Here is a 23,300-nt window from a genome sequence, read left to right on the forward strand (position 1 = left end):
AATATTTAAAATAACTTGTCCTTTTCTGTCATTTACCCATTTTTCAATTAGGGTTTTAAATGATTTCTATTACTTTCTAAATAGATAGTTAGTCTGTAAAGAATCTTTACGTATTTAGAATATGTAAAGAGGCTAGGAAACACAGCTAAGTCCACCCAGTTAGTAGGTGTGGAGCTGGGACGCAGGACCAAGCAGTCTGGTTTAATAGTTGCTGTTCTTAACCTCAACCCTACACCACTCCTTTATTCTACTTTTTTTCATTCTCTTAAGAGAATTTTTAGGTTTTATTCCCTCTAAGTCTCAAAAGTTCTCATTATATTTGTCCTGGCACTTTTTTCCCTTTTGTTCTGTTGATTCCAGGAATGTCATTGTTTCCTATTTCCAACTGTTTATTGTTCATAAATAGAAAAGCTACTGGTTTCCTACAGTCCCCTTACTAAACTCTTTCATGAGCTTTCAGTTTATTTCCTTAGCTTTTTTCATCTAGAAAATCATAGCACCTCCCTAAATGGTAAGTTTGCCTCCCTTTTCAAATATATACATTTCTTATTTCATTTCTTTATTCCATTGCATTGGCTAGCACTTCTAGAGAAATATTAAGTGCTGGTAATGTTAGCAGGCCCCATAACTTTTTCTTTTTCTCTTTTGCTTGTGCCATGCAGCTTGCGGAATCTTAGTTCCCAGACCGGGGATTGAATCTGGGACACCGCAGTGAAAGCACCACGTCCTATCCACTGGACTGCCAGGGAACTCCCAAGCAGGCTCCCATATCTTGTTCCTGAATTGAATGAGAGTGATTTAGTGTTTCATATTGAACATCACGCTGGCTTTGGTTTGATATTTAAAACTGAACAATATCAAAATAGTCTCAAACAATACCTTTTTGTTTACTAAGAAGTTTTGTTTGATCAAACATTTCTCCTGATAGATTTGCTAATAGTGAAACGTTCTAGCTTTATGGGAATAAACCTCACTTAGTCGTGGTGTGTTGGTTTATCAAAGCCCTGCTGTATTCTGTCTGTAGATAATTTAAGAGGTTTTGCTTAATTTGTCTGCTTGCCAAGCAAACGCCAAGAGCCTCTGAGCTGGTGACAAGGGGACTTTCTGATATGTTTCATTTTCCCGTAATAGCATCCAGTTGCTCCTGCTGTTTTGCATCAGCTGACCGCCCCCCCCACCCCTCCTTAGCGGGACTTCCCCTGGCCTCAGGTCACATCACCTCCAGGGCGATCTCGGCTGTCCCTTTGGGCTTCATCTTCATGGACATGACACCGGATCACAGAGGGTGTTTACTTAATCTGGGGTTTCCCTGGAAAGCTTTGCCTGGGACAAGGACTTGGATGGGGGATGCTGTATTTGAGAGTTGGTACATGGGATCAGGAGTGAGGGTGTGGGGAAAGGGAGACAGAGGAGGAAACCCCCCAATAAAGGGGTTTTGTTGAGGTCTGTGCCATAAGCATGGGGACCACCAATGGCACCTCCTAGAGGCCTCAGAACTTCCCCCAGCAGGACTGTTCACTTGCTTGGGGGAGCAGAACATCTCCACCTCCAGTCTCCCAGGATGCTTCCAGGATGGCTGAGAGCTGCCCCTGGGGCCATAACTCCCGCAGTCTTCAGGTTACGCTGGCACCTGCAGGGGCCTGGCAGATTTCCTAGAGCAGAAAGCAGAAAGACGCTGGCCTGGGGGCCGCCTTACGGGGAAAGCCTCGGCCCCTCTGCCGGCCTGTCCTCCTGCCCACTGCTTCCCCATCTGCCAGTCCAGCAGGGAGAGCTTCTGACCAGCCCCACCTACCATCACAGATTCCAGGAGAAGCCAGCTCTCCCTCGGTTCCCTCGGTGCTCCCTGTGTGAGCAGCCCCGACTCTCTGTTCAGATATCAGTCCCAGGGGGCTTTTCAAAACAAGTCCATGGAAAAAAACTTCATGGAAAATTAAAGGAGGGTAATAAAACTCATTGTTAAGATACAGAGGGCTACATGGGAGGCACGCTGGCAGAGGAGTTGAGGAATTTGCGAGATCTGGGAATATTTACCGTATCAGGTTATGGAACTGAGCTAGAAATTGTCATGAAATTACAAATAAATGAGTGTATGGGCCAATATTTGATGTGCGGGAACATGAGGGAAGTGGATCTACAGTGGAAAACACGTAGAAAAAATTGCAGAAGTGTGGGGGAGTCTGGCAGGGATGGGGGGATAGGGCAAACTTGCTAGCTGGAGCACCTACCTTTTCCTGCCTTTACCAGGCTTCCCCTGTGCATACCTGACTTTACCTGGCTCTGACCGCATGTCCTTGGGTGAATCTCATATATCCTTGCTGCCCAGTTTCCCACGTGTAAACTGAAGGGTTGGGCTAGGTCCTTCCCATCTGGGTAGCGTAAGAACTCTTCTCTGAAGAAGGATGCTGGCCTCCGGCATCCCAAACCCCGGACCTTCTCCTCGGGAGGGACAGACCAAGCCTATCGCTGAATGCAATGAGCATCTTGGTTAATCAAAGCCACAAAATATTTATAATGTTTTTCCCAGGACAGAGGAGCTGGTTACGTTCGCATCTCTTCACGGTACGATGCCCCAGTTTCTAGTTCTCTGTAAAGCAGTTACTCTTTCTGGGAAGTCCTGGCGTGCCCTGTGCTCAGGGGGGCAACCCAGAAATATTGTGACTGATGGTCAAATGCTTCAGGTTTTACAAGGAAAAAGAAAAGCTCAGAGATGGAAAGCGTTACATCTTTCTGCTAGCTCATTCACACATCATCAGACATGTTGGGGGGTGGGGGGTGTCCAGGTAAAGGCAGCTTACAGAAGCAAAAACAGGCAGTTCTGACGCCGAGAAGCAAAAAGGATGATTTCCCTTTTCCTAAACTGAGATGGAGTTATGGTGCTCTGTGACATGACTGCTCCGGGTCCACCAGGAAGAAGATCGCTTCACACAAGCCGTGCACAGGGATGCCCGAAGGTGCAAAACACTGGCAGGCACGGGCTCTCAGGGGCTGAGGGTGCCCCCTATCCTGAAACACGTTCTCAGGGCATCAAGGAGTGAGTAAAGGCACCGCTGCAGTGTTTCTGGATCCCCAGCCTTTTCACAAGAGGTTTTTGAAGACTGGAAAGACGTTGCCCAATCCGTACAAGGCTGAACTGGATACCGAAATGGACACAGAGAAACTGGGACGAAAGCAGGATACTGTCCTTAAAATGCCAAAAGATGCGGCTCACACAGAGCCCTGTTGTTGAGCAACAAGCAGATCAGAGGCACTGGAGGGGGTGGCCGAGGGGCGTCCAGTTGGGTGGATGGGCTGGTGGAGGCCTGGGCCCACAGGGAAGTATTTCTTGAACACAGCAGAAGGGCTTTGGCATTTGAGCCCTCTGTGAGGACAGCAGCAATGTGTCCCTGGCTGCATTCTGGCCAGCTGCTTCCTCTGCTATCTGCAGGATGGTTCTAGAAATCCGAGCAAGAGTTTGGGGGGTGGGAATCTGGTTGGAGGGGGATGATATCTTAGGGACTTGAGTTGGAGTTGTAGGGCAAACAAGCCACTTTATTATATATTTTTAATTTTTATTTTATATTGGAGTATAGTTGATTAACAAAGTTGTGTTAGTTTCAGGTGTACAGCAAAGTGATTCAGTTCTACATATACGTGTATCTATTCTTTTTCAAAATCTTTTCCCATTTAGATTATTACAGAATATTTAGCAGAGTTCCCTGTGCTATGCAGTAGGTCCTTGTTGGTTATCTATTTTAAATATAGTAGTGGCAAACACGCCACTTCAGATAACTTTTTTTTTGGGGGGGGGTGTTTTGCCACGCGGCTTCTGCGACCTTAGTTCTCCCATCAGGGTTTGAACCTGGGCCCTCGGCAGTGACAGCATGCAATCCTAACCGCTGGACCGCCAGGGAATTCCCTGGATAACACGTTTCATTTGGGGTCATGGGGGGACTCGTGGAAGAAAGCCCTCCCCCAGCCCCCTCACTCCCTATAAGCCACTTCCCAGAAGAGCCGCCACTGACAAACCCAAAAAACATCAGAACATTCTGCTGGCCACCCCCCTCCCACTCTCCCTCCCCCTCAGCAGGATCCCCTGCTTCCAGGCCAAAGAAGTTATGCCTGCAAGATCCTGCCTGGGCTTCATTCTTCCTGTTTGAAGGATTATTATTATTTGATTGATTGCCTCCTTTATTCATTCAACAAGTATTTTATTAAATCTCATGCTTAAGGGACCAGAGGAAAGGAGTTTGCATCTGGCAGCCGCCCTAAAGGAGTTACAGTATTTTACCCCATGTGTGTCCTGAAATACTAGGTCCCAAACACAACATTTTTTTCTTTTCTTTTCTTTTTTTAATCTAAGTGCTTTTAAAGACTTCTTTGAAATGTGGGACAATTATGCAAGCAGGAAAAAAAAAAAGTACCTAGAGCCAATATTTAACTTTGCCTTTGGTGTGTTGAAGTCACCGGCCCATGCAAATCTCTCAGGCATGTCCTATAAAACTGACTTTAAAAAAAATAAATATATATATTCTTCACGGGGAGATATGGATTAAGGTTTTGCATAGTGGAAGGCATGCTATTCTGGAAGCACGCTATTCTACATCACAGCCTGGACGCTGGTGTTTGCCAACCCCTCCAACCCCCCTTCAGACTTGCACATCTTGGCGGCAGGAAGTGCTCCCCCTTTGCAGAATACGGGAAATCCCAGGAGTCAGAAACTTCCCTAGCTTACTCAGAGACAGGTGGAGTGACCAGCGAATTATCAGGGTCTTGAGAAAAGTTGTTAGCTGATTGCTCGTACCTCAGGTTGGGAGGAGTAAAGCCACCGTCCCAGCTCGGTGCTGGGGCCCTGAGGCTCAGGACACCCCGCCCCGCTTTGGGTTTTGGCAAACCTAGCGATCCCGTAGTCCTGGATAACAACAGGATTCCCGGGCGTCTCCGGAGGGTGCCTTTTCGACTTCAGGATTCATCTGAGTGGTTGGTTTTAATTCCTCCACCCGCTAAAGCTTTTCCCGGCTGGGAGGGCCGCTGGCCGAGACACGCGTCTGCACGCCCTGGACGAAGCGCCCATCCAGGTGCAAGGTGGTCCGGGAGGCTGATGGCGGCGCAATACCCAGGCACAAAGTTTTCATCTGCTCTGCAAACCTTCAGGTGGGCAATCGGCTTCTGTATTTCCGAATCCTGTGAACATAAAACACTCTGGGGCAGGAGCCGGCTGCGCAGAAGGAACTGGGCTTTGCAAAATTCAGGGACTTTCAGGTCCGCTGGGTTTCACCGGTTGTGTGGCCGGCGAGCCACGCAGCCCGGGGCGGGGAGGGGCGGGGCGGGGGGCGGGGCGGCCCCGGGCTGCTGCAACAGACCCCGCACGCCGCGCGCCGGTCGCCACGGCTGGCGGGAGCCGGCCGGGGCCGGGTGGGGAGGGGTTGACCGGCCTCCGGGGGGTGCGGGGAGATCTGGGGCGGGAGGCGCACCTGAGTCCCCGGCCGCGCGCGCCCTTTGGCCGAAAGGGGACCCCTCCTCCAGCCTTGCCGGTCCCAACCGCCCGCGCCCGGCCGAGGGGAGGGACGGCCCAGCTGCCCCTGCCGGGAGCCCCCGGCCCGGCTGCAAAGCGGGGCGGGGCCGCGGCGTCCCCACCCCCTACCCGGACACCTGAGCGGCGGCGGCGGCGGCGGCTCCCGCGCTCCGGCCGGGCTGGGCGCGGCGTCGCTCGGGTCCCCGCGGCCGAGCCAGGTGCGCGCGGACGCCAGCCCTTCCCTGGCGGCTCTGACCGGCCCGGACTCTCTGAGCTGCGCCCCGAGCCAGGTGAGGAGGCGGCGGGGGGCTCGGTGAGCTTCTCGAGCGGGGCGGGGGTGGCGGGGGCACCCCGTGCGGCCGGGAAGGACAGGAGGTGGCCCTCGGGCGCCCGATCGTCCTCACCGGCTGCGTTTTGGGTGCGTCTGGATTCCAGGAGTCAGCGGGTCCGCGCAGTCCCGGGCCCATAGAGGCTGAGGATGTGGGGTTGGGTCAAGGGTTCTTCGCGTCCTGGTGGGGGTCGCTTCTCTGTAGAGACCACCCCCCCAACCCCCCTGTCTTCATTCAGGACTAAGGGTCGGTTTAAAATTCTTTGGAAGCGGTCTGGGGGCAGAGCGCAGGAGCACCGCCTTTGTCCCCCGCGCGCATGAACCCTCTCACCTCCAGCGCCTTCCCTTGGGGTAACGCAGGTGGACCTACCTCGGCACCCTGCCTGAGATCTCCTTGTCCTAGGTCGCCGCCCGCTGGCCTGAGTACCTGGGCCCGCAAGCCCGGCGGCGGAACTGGCACAGGACCGCCAGGGGGCGCGCGGGGGCGGGGACAGGCGCCGCGGTCGCCAGGTCCCCGGAGACCCTGCGTCGGCTCCCCCGGCCCCGCACCGGCGCCCAGAGCCCCCATCCAGGTGCGCGCGGCTGGAGCAGCGGGCTCGGCGAGGCTGGGGCCGGTGCACCTGGCGCAGGCCCGGGGGTCGCGAGTGGATCCCCGGGTCCCCGGGGCCGAGCAGAGCCCCCGCCAGGTGCCCGGCCTCTGCCCGCCGCTCCCCGCAGCCGGGGTGGGGGGCCCGGCTGGTACCGGTGAGCAGCCCCCCTCGCCTCGCCGCCGCCGCCGCCCGTGAATTATGCAGGAGGCTGGCACCGGCGGGCTCGAGTTGCTCAAGTTTCCCTGGCAACTTTCTCCCGGGCATCGCTCCGCCCGCTCCGCCCGCGGCCCCGGCGCCTCCGCTGGGTGTCCGGGCGCCGGGGGCGCCTGGAGACACCAACCGTGCACTCGCCGCCGGAGCTGGGGCAGCTGGATTGTGCGCGCAGGTGCGATCCCCGCGGAGGGCCTCGCTGCCCGGGTTCGGAGGGTGCGGGGATAGGGGTGGACCTTGCTGCCGGGGCCGGATGACCTCGCCGCCGGTGTTCGGAGGGTGCGGGCCAGCGGCGTGCCTCCCGCGGGTCTGCGCGCAGACACTGCACGGGATGGGAGGGCGGGCGCGCTGGCGTGGTCAGTGTTTCCGTGGGGCTGGGGGTGTCCGAAGGGGGCGAGGCCTCTGCTGGTGACAGTGGGCTTTCCGGCGGAGCTTTTAAATCGACCCCGGGCGGCCGGATCTGAGAAGGCGCTCGGGCCCCCAGGTGGGAACTCGGGCCGCGGTACCTGCGGGCCCCGTGGCCGGCAGCTGTGGGCACGGTCCCGGGAGTCCTTACAGGCCTTCCGAAAATAAAGTGGTTTCCGCGTGGAAGTTCGAGGTTGTAAATTGGATAGTTTCGTGACCTCTTTTTGTTTGAAACTCAAGTTCGAACGTTAATGAGGTCAATCCGCTAATTAAATTAAGCTCCAAGAATCAGAGATAATTTCGGAAGTCCTCCGTTGAGGGCGCCCTGATCTCTACCTGGGACTTGTCCCTCGGCTTTGCTGACCCGGCCGCAGGGAGAGCACGTGGGCGCTGGGTTCGGCCTCCATCCAAGTGCCGCGCTGTCCGCGTTAAATAATAATTAGTGACCACCGATTCCGCGCCTGGGGGTTTCGGGACGACCAGCAGAGACCCTGGAGGCGGCGCTTTTGAAGACCCGAGTTGTCAAACCACTTGTCCGCGATAACAAGGCTGCGTTTTGATAAAGGGGTTGAATATCTGTCTGCCTGGAGCTTTGTGCCCACTGGGGTTTCGGCAGTGACTGGGGTGGGGGGGGAAGGTGGATGTGGCTGCCCTAATAAGCGGGGGTTAGTAAATGGTAGCGTAGATTTTTGCCCAGAAAGTCACGGTGTCCTTCAGGAGGCCCGAGGGAGACCCTTGTCTTAATAGGAATTAGGCTGCTTTACAAGTGTCTGAATGTAAAACTCCTGGAATGCAGTGTTGTCAAGGAAGCGGGTTCCATTATTATGTTGAGGAATTTCTGCTTTTCCAAGAAGAAAGAATTGGGTGGAAAGCTGGTGCTTCTTTGGGCCCCAATGGGAGGGGCTGGAATTCTTCAAGAATCAAAAGGAGCCCTTTACGAATAAAGTGATTTTGCCTATAAAGGTGGTTCCCAGTGGGCACTGTTGACTGCACTTGGCTCTTTGGAACAAATTAGATCACTTTGGGGGTGGGCTTGGGGAGGGAATCTTTTTGCCTCCTGACTCCAGGTACAATTTGCTTTAGAGAGCCCTATTCACGTTCAGGTGAATTTCCCAGAGATTTTCCTTCATTCATTTTTTTTTTTTTCCTTGAAGCGCTTGGGGTTGTGAGCAAGGCCCCCAAGCTGGCACCTAAGGGTCACCAATTTGGTCCAAGCCTTGGGGGGCCCTATTTAGGAGAAGCCTGGATCATTGAGGGTTCGGCAGGGGGTCCGATGTGAGAAATGCCACCAGGAGGAAGATGGAGTTGTTCCAAGATAGCGTTGCATTTTATATTTCATCGGTGTTGGGGAAAAGGATGGAAGAAAAAGCTTGACATACGAAAAACGTGCCAGGAGTTAACCAATGTGCAGAAATACTAGTCGAACTGATTTTTCTAGAAAAATAATTCTTTATCTTACTTGCTTTATTTCTAAATATGTCCTGGAGTTCTAAATGATAGAGTTCTGGTGTCCTTGTCACCTCGGGTGAGTACAGGGGGCTTTTCCAAAGCGGGGCTCAGTTTGGGAGTTGCTAAGGGAACTGTGGGGATGAATCCAGTGTGGATCCCAGCCCTTGACCGCTGAACACGTTTCCCCAGGATTCCAGCTCCTGCTTTGTCAACTTAAGGCACAGCTTGGTCTCAGGCTGTTGGATCTGGAGTCCATAGTTACTCCTGGGCTGGGGGTGGGGGTGGGGGAGGGGAGCGTGGGCGGAAAAACCAAGAGAAAAGTACATTTACGGCCTCTCCTGGAGCCTTGCATTGTCCTGAGCCCGAGGGAGGGAACATTTAGGGTCTTCGATCATCCAAGTGACCCCTGGGGCAAATTTATTGAATCCTCTGCTTTGACTGAGGGGGTAGTTTGTGGATGGGTAGGGAGGAAGGCACCCCAAACAAAGGCCTGGTCTTTTTCATCTTGGGAGCCCCCAGCCCTCACCTGGGACTGATTGGGTGAAGGGCTTGGAGCAGGGCCGGGTGACCCTTGTGACCTGGCCGCTGCACCTGACCCGCCACCCGACTGAGGGGCCTGCCATTCATTCAGAGGTGATCTAGGTTATATCGGAATTTCTCTGCACATTGTAAAAACGAGTCAACAAATAATCACCTGAGGGCCAGAAGCTGGCCACGGGAGACCACCACGGGTGGTTCCAGGCCAGAGGGGAGAAGAGGGATATTGGACAGTTAGTGCACCGTGGGACAGGAGCTGTGATGGAGGTGACCGTTGGGTGCTGTAGGGCCCGGAGAGCATCCCCAACCCTGTCTGGGCAAGGAAGGGGATGGGGGATCTAAAAACACCTGGATGAGGCCTGGGATGTCTGACTGTGTCTTTGCCTGCATTACCCTAGGACCTGGCGGGAATGGTCTGGTTCTTGTTCTGGCAGCTGGCAGGTTCTCACCTTCTGCCTGGCCTGGCGCTGCACTCTTGCTAGAGACCTCATCCAAGTCTCTCAAAACTCCGGAAGGAGAGAGGTGCGATTGATTATTATTCCCAATTTACAGATCAGGAGCCTGAAGCTCGAAGCAGTGGAGGCACTTGCCCCAGGCCACACACCTAGTGCGTGGTGAGCTGGGATGGCACCCAGGTAGCTTGGGAGAGCCCAGCCCTTAAGCCTGCACACCGCACACATCACCCAGTGGGAGAATTCGTCTGGGTAGAAGATTATTTTTCTTGTTACTGTAGTGTGAGAAAAACTGTAGCCAGAAAGTGAAAACCAGAGTTTCTGATCACACTTCTTGATGTGATAGGCCTTTTTTTTGTTCTCTTTGAAAGCTGATTCAAGAAATGCTTTGAAGGGGCTAAAAATGTTAATGTCATTGGCTCCAGTGGTTGTTCTGAGATGGGTCTTTGGGGGACAAGGATGCATCTAGCACAGGCTTTCCCACCGCTCAAGGGGTTTGCAGTTTTAACGGAAGGGAAAGGGGAGCCCTCGCCCAATACTGGGGCAGATCCCAGAGGCTGCCCAGGGCTCAGGGTCGTGAGCTGTGTCGGTCTTGATGGTTATGCCCCGGGGATGGGCCAGCTGAGGCATGTGTCACTTCCGGGGGTTGGGGGGAAGGGGGTAGGCAGCAGAAACCTTCAGGGCTGCTGGGAGTTAGTGGGCAGCTGCAGGGCCCCTGGTGATTGGCTGCAGGAAGCCAGGGCAGGAAGGGGTGGGACAGGGTTTGAAAATTGTCCTTGTGAGGTTGTCAGAGTCCTCTCCTTGACTCTCAGGATGGAATGAAGCCACAAGCTCCAAATGTCAAAGCTGCAGATTTCTTTTCCTTCCTTCCTTCCTTTCTTCCTTCCCTCTTTCCTTTCTTTCTTTCTTTCTTTCTTTTCTCTTTCTTTTTCTCCCTCCCTTCCTCCCTGTCTCTCTCCCCCTCCCTCCCTCCCTTCCTCCCTTCCTTCCTTTCTTTCTTGTTTTTTTCTTATGTATACAGTCACCTTTATTATAATTCATGAATCCATTGGAAACTGACATGATCCCTCTATTAAGGCATCTAGATTCTCATGGGCATCTGCTTTCCACTCATTAGAAAATCCAGGTTTACTTGAGAATGGGGAAGAAAAGCCGATATCTTAGTGTCATTATGACAAGTCCTCACCTCATAGGAAACCTGAAAGGGTCTCTGGGCACCCCCAGGTCACAACACTGTGCCGTCTTCACAGACCTGCCCACACTCAAGTGTCTTCTGGAATTCCTTCTAAATGTCAATGGGCACCTGGGCCACAGAATGTTTTATTGCTCTGCTGGTTTCCACGGTGCAGGTCCAGGGTTAAATAATGTGCCCAAACTTAGCATTTCCAAACTGTCCAGGCTTATCTTCCAAAAGTGGTGTGTTACTCCCTTTACCAACTTTCCCTGCCAAATAGAAACCCAAAGCATTAAGTGTTAACTGCAGAGAAGTCAGAAGGGGCTCCTTTTCTCTCCTCAAACCTAGTTATTTGCATCCCAAACAAAGGCTAGCACCACACACGCGGGACAGTAGTCCTTCCTGAAAAGGCCAAAGCTGCAGATCTCATATGATGGGCCTCTCGGGCGAGGGGCTTCTGGCCCACCCCACAGAAATTCTGTTTGAGGCCCAGGAAGCAGGCCTGGAGCTCCCCAGAGGGTCCTGCTGTCGGGGGTTCTAGGAACGAACTTCGAGGAAAAGGGTTGGCCGGAGTCCTGAGCTGCCGCTTCAGTTAAAAAGGCCTGATTTGGGAGGTGCACCTGGAGGCCTCCATCAGGTGGATAATCATTGCACACCCACAGCGGCTCTACCTTGCTGGGACAGCTTTCTTCCAAACAAATTTTTTTTTTTGCCTCTCGACTCCCTTAACGCTGTTTTAAAAAAACTGTATGTCCTCTCACACGTTTGCTGCAACATTTTTGTATGGAGAGTGCAGATACCCAGCAAAGCTGGGCGAATTGCATGCTGACTTACTTTGTACCCACCCCAGCTCCTTCCATGAACCATTTCCCTAGACTTCGCAGGCATTTTCAGGTCAGCCTTTAAAGTTGTGCTTCGTGGGTTTAAACATTTGCCAAGGATGTAGAACATGGTCTGTGCGGTAAGTATTGACATTTGAAAAGTAACTGTTCCCTAACTTTAACCGGATCCACTGCGGCCTGAAGTGTGACTTGACACCCACCTTTCCTTGACAGATACCTGGAGGGCCTTTAGGGGCTGTTGTTGGCTCCTTTCCTTTCTTGGATTTATAGCCCCACTTCCCTGAGGAGTTTTATCCTGATGTAATAGACTTTTATGTTTGTGGGTCTTTTATTAATCGATCGAGCATATTTCTCTGCAAGGAAAACAATACATACATTGATTTTTAAAATTTTCTGTAACCTCAAGTCACTTAAGTATTTTTTAAAAAGTCACTTCTGGATTGAGAAAGCCCTGTGATCAAACACTATAAATACATTACGGATTTTTAGAAATGGAAAAAGGAAAATGTTCCTGGAACTGCCTCTCTCAGCGATGAGGCGGTGGGTGTTTTTGGTATTTAAATTAAAGCTTTAGGTGAAGTTCCCCCTTTGATTGGTATCCGGGAGTCCCCTCCCCACAAGATTCAGAGGCGGCTGGAAGGCCTTTCGAAGGTAAAAGATGGGAGGGGCTGCTGGGAAGAGGGGGACCCCAGGCCTCTCTGTGACTGAGCTATTTCAGAAAAGACTGATTCCCTTTAGACTGGACCCCTTGGAAAGGGTCCACGCACCCTAGTTTGGAACCCCCTGCAGGGGAGGAGAGGGAAATGGGCAAGAACTCAGCCCCGCCCTCAGGGTTCCGGCAGGTGATTCCCCCCTGGGGACAGGGGTGACACCTAGGTGACAGAGTGACACAGGATGCCACCTGTGTGCTCCACATGGGCCAGGCCCTGTGGATGGGGGTGTCACTGCCCCAGACTGTCAACACTCAGGGTTCCTCCCAGGGCTGCACAGGAGAAATGAGAAACAGGGCCCATCATCCTGGCCAGGAGCCTGGACCACCAGGACCCTTTCCCAGGGGCTCTGATGGACCCATGGTGTGGCTTGAGCCTGAGGAAGGGCAGGACGGAGCAGTGGGCTCTGTGTCCTGCCAGATTGGGTCCCAGGAGGCTTGGGGCACAAGGAGAGGGTCACACATCCTGAGCAGAGCTGAAGGCGGGCCTGGAGGAGGGAAATGAGCCTTTGAACCTTCCTGACAATTCAGCCTGGGATCCCTGCGCCGGGGGCGAGGAAGGCTGGGTGGGGGGCGGAGGAGGCAGCTTGATTGCACCCCGAAAAGCACATGGCACAGCAGCTCCTGTCCGGGAGTTTTCCTGACCACACCCCATCATCCAGGGCACGGTGTGGCAAACGATAGGGATTTGCCTGTAGACCCCATCACCAGGCAGGCATTTCCCCGGGAAAGGACCAGGTCTTGTTTCTCTGTATCCCAGGGTTCCGGAGGGGTACCGGTTCGGAGTAGCCCTGTCCTTGGAGCTGGACAGCATCAGTGGTTCCAGACTTCCCCTCCCACATGTGTATTCAGCTTCCAGAAGTCACAAAACCAGTCAGGCCACTGGCCTGTTCTTTCTTGGCCTCACCCTGAGGGTTCAGACCCTGGCCAGCCCAGTAGCTGCACTCAGGCCTGGCCGCTCCCTGCCACCCACATCCGGGATGTCGGTTTGTGGCAGGTGGCACGTGAATTTACATCCACCAAGATTACCTCTGGGATGTTTACAAAGCTGGTGCACTGGGACGGGAGGGTGGGGAAAAAATCAGCTGTGGTTTAGTGCTTATTTTGTTAAAACTCAGAGTCCAGATGAAGCTGGGGGTGGAATTCCTGAAGACGGTTGTGGCGAGCCTGGCGTGTCAGGTTAATGATTCTCCAAACATGGGGTGGTGAATGGCACCTCTTGGTTCCCAAGAGTTTCAAGGCTTCTTGGCTTTCCTGCAGTGAAGTGGTCCAGAAATATGTGGGATTAGGCCGCCTGGTGTTGGTGTGTTTTGATTCTTTGAGGTCCCTTCTGGGGAGGTCCCAGGCTGGTGAGTGACAGCGTGGGTGTCTGTGCTGAGTCTGCAGGATTCTACTCTGCCTCTTGATCTGTTTCTCTTTCTGATGAGGTTCTTTGGGTCGTGGGGGAGGGACATCCGCTCGGACCAGGGTCAGGGGTGTATTGGGGGACCCAGGACTGTCACTGTCACTGTGGGGCTAAACGGGCTCCCAGAGTTGTCTTTCCATCCGTCTCCCTCCCTCGGTGGACCATCTCGATGGCTTTACATTGTGAAAATCAGGGTAACAGCGAGTGTGTGAGCTGTGCAAGGCTCCACGTGCAGACGCACTCCATCCCCACCATAGACCCTAGAAATGGGCACTTGTATCCTCATGCGCATTCTCCGGGGAGGAAACCAAGGCAGAGGGAGCTGACCTGACTGCCGGGACCCTACGCCAGGCAGCCGTCCACTCCAAGGTGCAGAATTAGGGACCCGTCCTGCCCCCTCCCCTGTGTCGTCTCAGGGGTGATGCCCAAGCTGACCTGTCTGCTCCTTTCAGGACGAGTGGGCCAGGGTAGCACAGGGCTTCTCAAACTTTTGGTCTCAGGACCCCACTCCCCACTTTGAAGAGTTTTAAGGATCCCAGAGAGCTTTTTGTTTATGTGCATTGTATCTCCTGACATTTATCTTGTTAGAAATTTAAAAAGAGAATTTAAACATATTTGGTTAGTCATGCATTTAAAACTGACAATACTAAACCTACATGTGTTATTGTAAATAAAATATTTTTATGAAAAATAGCTATTTTTCAAAACAAGAAAAAATGAAGAGTGTGGCAATTTACATTTTTGCAAAATCTCTTTACTGTCTGGTTTAACAGAAGATGGCTGGATTTTTGTATCTGCTTCTGCATTTAGTCTGTTGCAACATCACATGTTGTGTAGCTTCTGGAAAACTCTGGAGGACACTTGGGAGAGGGTGAGAGTGAGATAACAACTAACGTCTTAGTGTTATTATGAAAATGGTTTGACTTCATAGACCCCCTCAAAGGGCTTTGGGGAACCCCCCCTAGGGTTCCCTGGATCATACATTGAGAACCACCTGAAGAAGCATGGGACTGGCAACACTGACAGGGTGTGAGTCTGAAAGCTGGCTTTGCCCTGTAGTCGGGTGGATGCTTCTAACACATGTCCCTTTTCTTGTCATTCAGGATGCATCTGTAAAGTTTAGTTGGGGACCCCAGAAGGTCATCAGGTGGTCCCCACCCCATGGGACAGGCCCGCTGGTGGCAGAGTCTAGGGTGGTGGGATGTGGGCTCAGCCAGGCAGGAGCTGGTTTGATCCACAGCTGGCACTTTGCTCTTAGGGGTGTAACTTGTATGTGTGATGTCACCAGAAGCTAAATTGTGTGGCAGTGACAGCTGGGGAGCCATGGCAACATTGTAAAGCAAGAAGGCTGTTTTCTGCTACTGGGGCGGGGGGGTCCACATGCAGAGGGACCGGTGGACAGAGGTGGGGTGGGGGGACCAGCGCAGCCACCGGGAGGGAGGAGAGAACTTTCCATACTTCTTCCTTTCCAATCTGGATGCTTCTGTTTCGTGCCTAATTGCCCTGGCTAGAACCGTCAGTACAATGTTGAATAGAAATGGTGAGAAAGCACATGGTGTCTGGTTCCTGATCTCGGTGGGGAAGCATCCAGCCGTTCACCATTAGTTGTGATGTTAGCGGTGGGTTTCTTGTGGCTGCCCTTTAGCAGGTTCAAGAAGTTCTCATGTTTTCTTTGTTGAGTGTTTATATCGTGAAGGGCTGCTGGATTTTGTCAGGTGCTTTTTCTGCCTCTCTTGAGATGATCAGCTGCTTTTGGTCCTTTATTCTATTAATACGGTGTCTTATATTAATTGATTTTTTGATGTGAAGCCAATTTTGCATTCTTGGGATGCATCCCACTTAGTCATGGTTTATAATCCTTTTTATACGCTGTTGGATTCAGTTTTCTAGTATTTTGCTGAGCTTTTTATGTGTATGTGCATAAGAGCCATGGGTCTGTAGTTTTCTTGGGATGGTATCATGGTAATAGCGGCCTCAAAAAATTGTTGGGAAGTGTTCTCTTCTATTTTTTGGAAAAGTTTGTGATGAATTGATATTAATTCTTTTTTAAATTGAAGTATAGTTGATTTACAATGTTGTGTTAATTTCTACCGTACAGCAAAGTGATTTAGTTTTCCATATACATACGTTCTTCTTTTTAAATATTCTTTTCCATTATGATTTATCACAGGATATTGAATATAGTTCCTTGTGCTATACAGTAGGACCTTGTTGTTTATCCATTCTGTATATAATAGTTTGCATCTGCTAACCCCAAACTCCCAATCCATCCCTCTCCCACCTAGCCTCCCCCTTGGCAACCACAGATCTGTTCTCTATGTCTGTGAGTCTGTTTCTGTTTTGTAGATAAGTTCATTTGTGTCATATTTTGGATTCTACATATAGGTGATATCATATGGTATTTGTCTGACTTACTTGACTTGTATGATCATCTCTAGGTCCATGCCAAATGCAAATGGCATTATGTCATTCTTTTTTATGGCTGAGTTGTATTCCATTGTATATATGTACCACATCTTCTTTATCCATTCATCCGTTGATGGACATGTAGGTTGCTCATCCATATCTTGGCTATTGTGAATAGTGCTGCTATGAACATAGGGGAGCATGTATCTTTCTGAGATACTAATTCTTCATTAAATGTTTGGTAGAATTCACCGGTGAGGCCCCCTGGTCTTGAGCTTGTCTTTCTGTGAAGTTTTGAATTTGTTACCTCGCTCCCTACTTGGTCTGGGTATGTCCAGATCTTCTGTTTCTTCTTGAATCATGGTGGTTGGTTTGCATCTCACTGAAATCTATTTCCTCTAACCATCTAATTTATTGTCACGCAGTTGTTCATAGCATTTCCTCATCCTCTCTTTTGTTCCTGTGAGGCTGCTAACTGTCTCCCCGTCATTTCTGAGTTTGGCGATTTGAGTATTTCCCCCTTTTTTTTTCCTGATCATTCTAGTGAAAAGTTTGTCAATTTTACTGACCTTTTCAGGGAACCAACTTATGGTCTCAATTGATTTTTCTCTATTTCTCTATGTTCTTTTTCATTAATTTTCCCCCTCACTTTTATTATTTCCTTCCTTCTGCTCGCTTAGTGTTAGTTCTAGCCAGAGGAGACAAATCATGAGAAGAGAGATAACCAAGAGGCACCTCTGTGGTCCAGGAGGGAAGGAGAGCTTGGTTAGGGGGCTGGCGGGGAGGGGTGGTCAGGGTGGGCCTCCCTGAGAAGCTGGCACTTGAGCAAAGACTTGAAGGAGGGGAGGGAAGTAGTAAATGAGAAGTGAAGAATTTGATGGAAATTGATGTGAAAACACTTATTTGCACTTAACATTTTTTAAGTTGTGCTAAGATATATGTAACATGCAATTTACCATCGTAACCACTTGCACTGTACAGCTTAGTGGCATTACACATTCACATTGTTAGGCAACCCTCACCTCCGTCCATCTCTAGAACTTTCCGTCTTCCCAAACTGACGCTCTGTCCCCATCCCATTCGGCACACTCACTCCGCCTCCCCCTCCCCCAGCCCCCGGCCCCACCACCCTACTGTGTCTCTCTATGAATTTGTTGACTGTAGGTCCTCGTATAAATGAAATCAACACATTATTTATCCTTTCGTGTCTGGCTTATTTCACTGAGCATCATGTCCTCAAGTTTCATCCATGTTGTAGCCTGTGTCTGAACTTCTTCCTTTTTAAGGCTCAGTAATCTTCCATTGTGCGAATGGACCCCATTTTGTGCACCTTTCATCGGTCCGTGGACACTCGGTTGCCTCCACCTTTTGGCTGTTGTGAATGATGCTGCCATGAATGTGGGTATTCAAGCCCCTCCTTTCAGAAAGCACGTTTTGAAGCGGTGACCAGCCCAAGGCCCATCTGGTCTTGGGATTGCAGGGCTGAACCTCTCCCACCCACTAGCCTCACCCAGGCTGCTTTCCCATAGAAAGAGGCCCATCTTTCTTCTTGAATCTCTCTACAAAGCAGGAATGACTCCGTATGTTGGAGAAATTGTGGAGCACGATGCCTCCCATATCCTGCGTTCCCATCTCCTAAGGAGGAAAGGCCTGGGAACTGGGTCTCACCTTTGTGGGTTCATCCAGGTCTCGGGCAGGACCAAGGAAGGTGTCGGGGCAGAGAGAGAAGCAGGGAGGGGATGCCCTTCTGCAAGACGTCACTCATTCACTACCTGGTGCCTTCTGGTGCCTCAGTGTTTCTCTGTTCCGAGTCATCCCTACCCTCTTGTCATGAGACGTTCTCCTGTATTCTCTTCTAATAACTTTAATGGCTTGCTTTATACTCGTTTATTATTTTTATGCCATCAGGAGTTGGCCCTTGTGTCAGGCTGGGATGTGATTTGTCTGTTTCAGCGCAGGAGGACCTCCCCCCGCCCCTGCTGGCTTTGCCTCTCCCCCTCTGTCACGGATCCAGCTCCCAAGCTCATTTGGGGATTGGTTTTCTATCGATCTGGCTCTAAGTCCACCATGTGTGTTTACAATCCCTTTCAAAGGAGCTTTGAGACTTAGCGGTATGATCTCCTTTAGACCGCAAACAGCCACGTTGCAAATTATTCCATTCTGTGGTTGAGAAAAGGAGCCAGTTCAGAGGGATGGGTCAGCTCAGGGCTCCCCGACAGCACGTGGCAGGGCGGGTCAGGCTCAGACATGCCGGACCCATGGGCTCAGCCAGACCAGGGTGACGCCAAAGCGCTGAGCCGGTGTCTTATCTTCAGTGACTGGACAGATGCTTCCTTGACAAGGGACCCAGGCCACCACCGAGCACTCCTGTCCATTCAATGTGGTGGCGCTAGCCACATGTGGCTGTTGAGCCCTTGAAACGTGGCTAGTGCCACAAGTTGAAGGGACGCTATTCTGTGTGTATTGGGTTCCATAAAATATAAATATTCATTTCAACTGGGTTTTTCTTTTCTTGTTTGAAACGTGGCTACTAGGAAATTGAAAATTACATTTGGTGGCTTGAATTCTATTGCTGCCAGCACGGGTTTGTAGCAGCCCTTACTGGGGGCTGGGATCGGCTTCCTTATTTCTTGTCCCCTGTCCCCCGCCACCCAGTCCCTCCTGCTTCTACCGTGTCGCCCCACTGTCTTGTTCTCAGATGGGGCCCCCTTCCTGCAGACGTGCTTCCTGGGTTTAGCAGCCAAGAATCTTCACTGGAGGAAAAGGGAGAGAGGTGAGAACCTCTATCATCTCAGCCTTCGACCCCAGGGTGGAGCTCAGGCCCACCTCTCAGAGAGACTGGGGTGGGAGGGGACCCCAGAGCTAATTTAGGATTGATCAGGGTTCTAGAATGTTCATGCTGGGGGGCCCAGGTCCAGCTTTTGGGAGAACATTGGGCCTCAGGAAGGAGAAGGGACCCGGCCAGGTCCCGGTAGGTTTCCTGCTGGACCCCAGGTCCCCAGGGCCAGGCAGCTTCCCCCAAACCCCAAGGCCACTGTGGGTTGGTGTAGACTCTCTACCCAGACCAGGCCCAGTGAAATAGCTTCTGGGGTTTATTCTCCAAAAAAGCTGGATTCTTACTGGAAGTGCCTGGGAATAATATTATTATTATTTAACATTCATTGCTGCCCCTAGACATATGGGCAGTTTTCTGGTCCCCGCTGGGGTGTCCATGTGGTCCTAAGGCTGTCGGGTTGTGCAGTCACCTGTGACACCCGGCAGATTCCCCAGCAGAATGTAATGTGTGCTTGGCTGTGGGGTCAGTGGCCTGTGGTGGGGTTGGTGCTTTCCCAGAAGACAGGAAATACCTCCGAGGTAACAGACCATCCAGCCAGCTCCATGATGCTCCATGTTGTGAGGCAAAAATGATTTCTTTACCAGGCTTACTTAATTACATCATAATAAATAAACTCCTATTAAATATTTTCTATTAACAATGCCATCACATAAAATAAAATAAGATAAAATAAGAAAAATAAAATAATAGTTACCTATATCTTTGTGGGTAGCTTGATTAATTATTATTATTATTTGCATTTTATTGCCAGACTTTGTCAGAATACGTTTCATTGCCTACTGGTGCCAGGCACTTTCATGCCTGTGGTCTTGTGGCATCTTCACAATCCATCCCTGGGGGGAAGTATTTTTATGTCCATTTTACAGAAGGGGAAACTGAGGCCCAGAGAGGTGCATTGACTGGGGTTTTGAGACCAGCAGGTGCCTTTGTGCTTTGACCGGGCCAGTCTCAGAGCTGGAGGGATGTGACGATTTTGTCCAGCTTCACTCCCCGTGTGTCTGTCCATCCTGGTGCCCAGTGGCCTTTACTGACCACTTACTATGAAATCTGCCCCTGTAACTCAGTTTGGATAGTCCCCTCCCCCGACCTCTGGGAGTGGGGAGGAGGATGTAGGCGGGGTCAGCTTCTCAAATGTGCTTCTGAACCTGGGCACAGTGCCTTTGTCCTGGTGGGGATGAGTGTGTGCAGTGTTCCAGAGCATCCTCCTTCAAGGCCATAGTCGGGGGTGTTTGGCCTGGAGGATTTTGGCCAGATGGGGAGTATAGCGCTGGCCAGGATGGGGCAGGGCTGCAGTTGTTTTACCTCTCTGCTCTTGCCCCAGAATCATTGCAGCTTTGGGGAGTGTTTGGACAACCCTTGGTGCATGCTTGTGTGTCCTCCAAGTAGGTGGTGCCTGAGCTCTGCCACGTGACTGCTGTGTGTCCTTGGGTGAGCCAGCTGACCTCTCTGGGCCTCAGTTTTCTCATCCTGAGAATGGGGTAATAACACCTCTCCAGTGGCCTTGAGCATTAAATGAGATCTACATAAAGTCGAGACTGTTGTTACCAACCAGGGTTCTTGGCCTCCTTAATCAACAGAAATTCATCAGAGGCCAGACAAGAAATTCAAGCAAGGCTTTACTGGGCCCCCTGCTGTAGCACGGGGGAGCGAAAACAAGTAACAGCTTCCTTTGCTGCTCACTCGCTGCGGGGATGGGAGGCAGCTGGTTCTTTATATGGGGGGCGGGTAGGGGTGTGGCCAGGGGTCGAGCTGGAGGGGTGGCTTAGGGGGTTTGCCCACCTCTTTGTGGTGGTGTTCTGTGCAGGGGGCATGCGCAGTACCCTGCTTTTGCTCCCGGCTCTTCAGAAGCGGCAGTTGGGTTTTTTGGTCTGTTTGTATCTTGTCCAGAATATAGCCCAATTGCACACGCATGCAGTTATTTTGAGTCCCTTATAGTTTCTTTGTATTTTGTAGCTGGAGGAGGCGTTTGTCCAGGTGCAAGCACTGCAGCCAGGGATCCCAGGTCCCCGCCTCTCTCACTCTGATGGGCCTTGGTGTACGTGAGCTGCGCTCATCATCATTATTGTCAACACCTGTATGTACTTGATCTGTTCAGATTGGACCCGCGCCCTGTGCAGGTTGGAGTCCGCCAGCTTCCTTCCCCTGTCCTGTTGGGACTGCCTGTTCAGGCCCCGCTGTGGATTCCCGCCCCGTCTGGTCTCTGCAGAGCCTCTGGCCTGAGCTGTAAGTGCACCTGGTTTATGTAGGGGCTCCAGATGACGGGGGTGGAGGGGACCCGGCAGGCCTCCGGGGTACCTGTTGCCTCTGCAGGGGTCATCGGTAGCCTTGGGGGCCCATCTGAGCTCCTCCGCTCCCTGGTGCATCCGGAAAGTTCCCATGGAGGGTTTCTCAGCGAGGGGCACTCCCCCACCCGCTGCCCCACGGGAGCTCCAGAGGGCTGGGCCGGGCGGCGGAAGGTGCTGTTCCGAGTGGACCTTCTAGGCTCTCAGGTGATGTTCCTGACACGGATGTGCTCTTGTTCATTTGAAATTTTATCCTGCCATCTTTTATTGAAGAGGGAGGAGAGGACCTGGGAGGTCGGGGTGGAATATTTATTAAGTTAGTCATCCAGTTAAGAGCCCTTTCTGAAAAGCCTGCACGATGACGGGGCCTTTGGTGTCGGACAAACCAGAGTGCAGGTCTGCTTTGCGGAGGCTGCCTGCATGGAGCACCTGTGTGGCCTCGGGCATTGCCTGATCCTCAGCTGTGTGGGATGGTAACACCCACCTAATCAGTAACAATTAGACGGAGGTCGTGTCAGCTAACAACCTGCAGAACAAAACACTCCAAAACTTTGGGTAAAACGACCACTGTTTATTTCAGGGCCAGAGAGTAAATATTTCATGCTTTATGCTGTACAGCCTCTCTACAGAGCAAGAGCAGTCAAGTGAATGGGCGTGGCTGTGCCCCAATAAAACGTTATTTAGAGAAACAGGCTGTGGGCTGACTTTGGCCCACAGGCCAATCATTTGCCAACCCCTGGTTTATTTATCTCACAATTTGGAAAGTGGACCATTTGAGTAGGACTCGGATGATTCTTGTGATCCCTGAGCTCACCTGTGGTCATCCGGTGGGCAGGCCTCACTCACGTCTCCCGGGTGGGCTGGTGGTTGGCAGGGGTCGGGGGGTAACTGCATCATCCATCTCTCACCCTGCCACAGGCCAGCCTGGCTTGGTCACTGGGTAGTAGTTGCAGGGCTCCCAAGAACGGCGAGAATGCATCCCTTTGCTCTGGCCCGTTTGGTTGAAGCGAGCATAATGGCCAAGTCTAGGGTCATTGGGAGAGGACTTCCCCAGGCAGGAGATCCAGGGAGGCGCGCGCCCCGTATGGGTTTGGTGTAGCCCCGTCTGCATCTAGTCCCCCCCAGCTGCTGGTCATCATCCTCACCCATCATCGCGGGCACCAGTGGAGGGGCCAGTTGGGGTTTCACGCTTTTATGGGTCACGGGCTCTGTGGTTCAGCTGGCGGGCGTAATTAATATTTTAACTTTGTTTCTGAATAATTTTACACGAGAGCTGTTACTAAGCTCACACACACCTGCACTTTTGCCCTCTCTGGTAATAGAGCCGGGGCAGAGGAGAGTTAAGAGCGTTCCGTGGAGGTCAAGGGCCATGGGGACTTCCCACCAGGTCCTGCTTTTGTGAGGAGCGATTTCCCGAAGGCAGAAAGAGGCAGGATGGGGGAGCTGGGCCCTGGCTCTGGTCCCGGCTGGGCCGCTCAGCTGCTGTGGGACCTCGGCCTCAGTTTTCTCATCGGGAGAATGGGTAGATCAGATGAAGTCACATTCCTGCCAGCCCGGACTTCAGCAGTGGTGTAGACAGCACGGTGGGGAGGTGGTGTACGCGTTCCCGCCGCTCCCCGAGGGGGTTGCTGTGACAAAAGCCGAGGATCAGAGAGTTTTCCCCTTTTCTCCTCATCCCTGACAGTGTTGGCATTTTGCCCTGTTTTCAGGTTTTTTTCCTCCCTCACTCTGTAAAGTGGATTCTGAACCCTTGTGAGCTGTCGAGAATGAGGTTCTTTTTTATTATGGAGGTGAAATACACAGAACGTAAATTCAACCATTGAAAACTGTACAGTTCAGTGGCATTTAGTACAAAAAGTGCTAGTTTTCATCACCCTGAAAGGAAACCCCATACCCACAGACAGTCCCTTCCAGCCCCTGGCAACCACCCGTCTGCTTTCTGTCTTTACGGATTTGCCTGCCCTGGACATTTCATGTACGTGGATCGTACGACATGAGGTCATTTGCGCTTGGCTTCTTTCACTGAGCAGAATGTTTTTAAGGTTCATCCACATTGTAGCCTGTGTCAGTGCTTCATTCCTTTTAACGGGTGAATAATACTCCCTTGTATGGATAGAGCACATTTTGTCTGTCCTTTCTTCTGTTGATGGAGCTTTTTTTTTTTTTAATTACGTGGGATCTTAG

General features: G+C 51.7%; 2 protein-coding genes across 8 annotated transcripts in view; one reads left to right on the forward strand and one right to left on the reverse strand.

The window, feature by feature from the left end:
- Positions 1-4,938: 4,938 nt before the first annotated feature.
- Positions 4,939-23,300, reverse strand: part of LOC309808721 (uncharacterized protein) — a gene marked incomplete at both ends in the record, with an annotated part of 29,759 nt that continues 11,397 nt past the window's right edge. The window contains 4 exons of the mRNA XM_082629318.1: positions 4,939-5,160; positions 5,896-5,963; positions 6,190-6,941; positions 7,475-7,643. Coding sequence (XP_082485444.1) covers positions 4,939-5,160; positions 5,896-5,963; positions 6,190-6,941; positions 7,475-7,643 — 1,211 coding nt within the window. The remainder of the gene's footprint in view (positions 5,161-5,895; positions 5,964-6,189; positions 6,942-7,474; positions 7,644-23,300) is intronic.
- Positions 5,057-23,300, forward strand: part of SHANK2 (SH3 and multiple ankyrin repeat domains 2) — a 549,250-nt gene continuing 531,006 nt past the window's right edge. For 3 of the 7 annotated variants that reach the window (XM_082629526.1, XM_082629532.1, XM_082629533.1), the window contains exon 1: positions 5,500-5,781. The gene's annotated coding sequence lies outside the window, so the exon portion shown is untranslated. Of the gene's footprint in view, positions 5,131-5,499; positions 5,805-6,528; positions 6,795-20,736; positions 21,058-23,300 lie in introns of those variants that run through there. The other 4 variants (XM_082629529.1, XM_082629530.1, XM_082629527.1 and 1 more) reach the window with 4 other exon arrangements.

This window comes from Mesoplodon mirus, assembly GCF_964341445.2.
Source record: "Mesoplodon mirus genome assembly, chromosome: 7".
NCBI classification, from domain to species: domain Eukaryota; kingdom Metazoa; phylum Chordata; class Mammalia; order Artiodactyla; family Ziphiidae; genus Mesoplodon; species Mesoplodon mirus.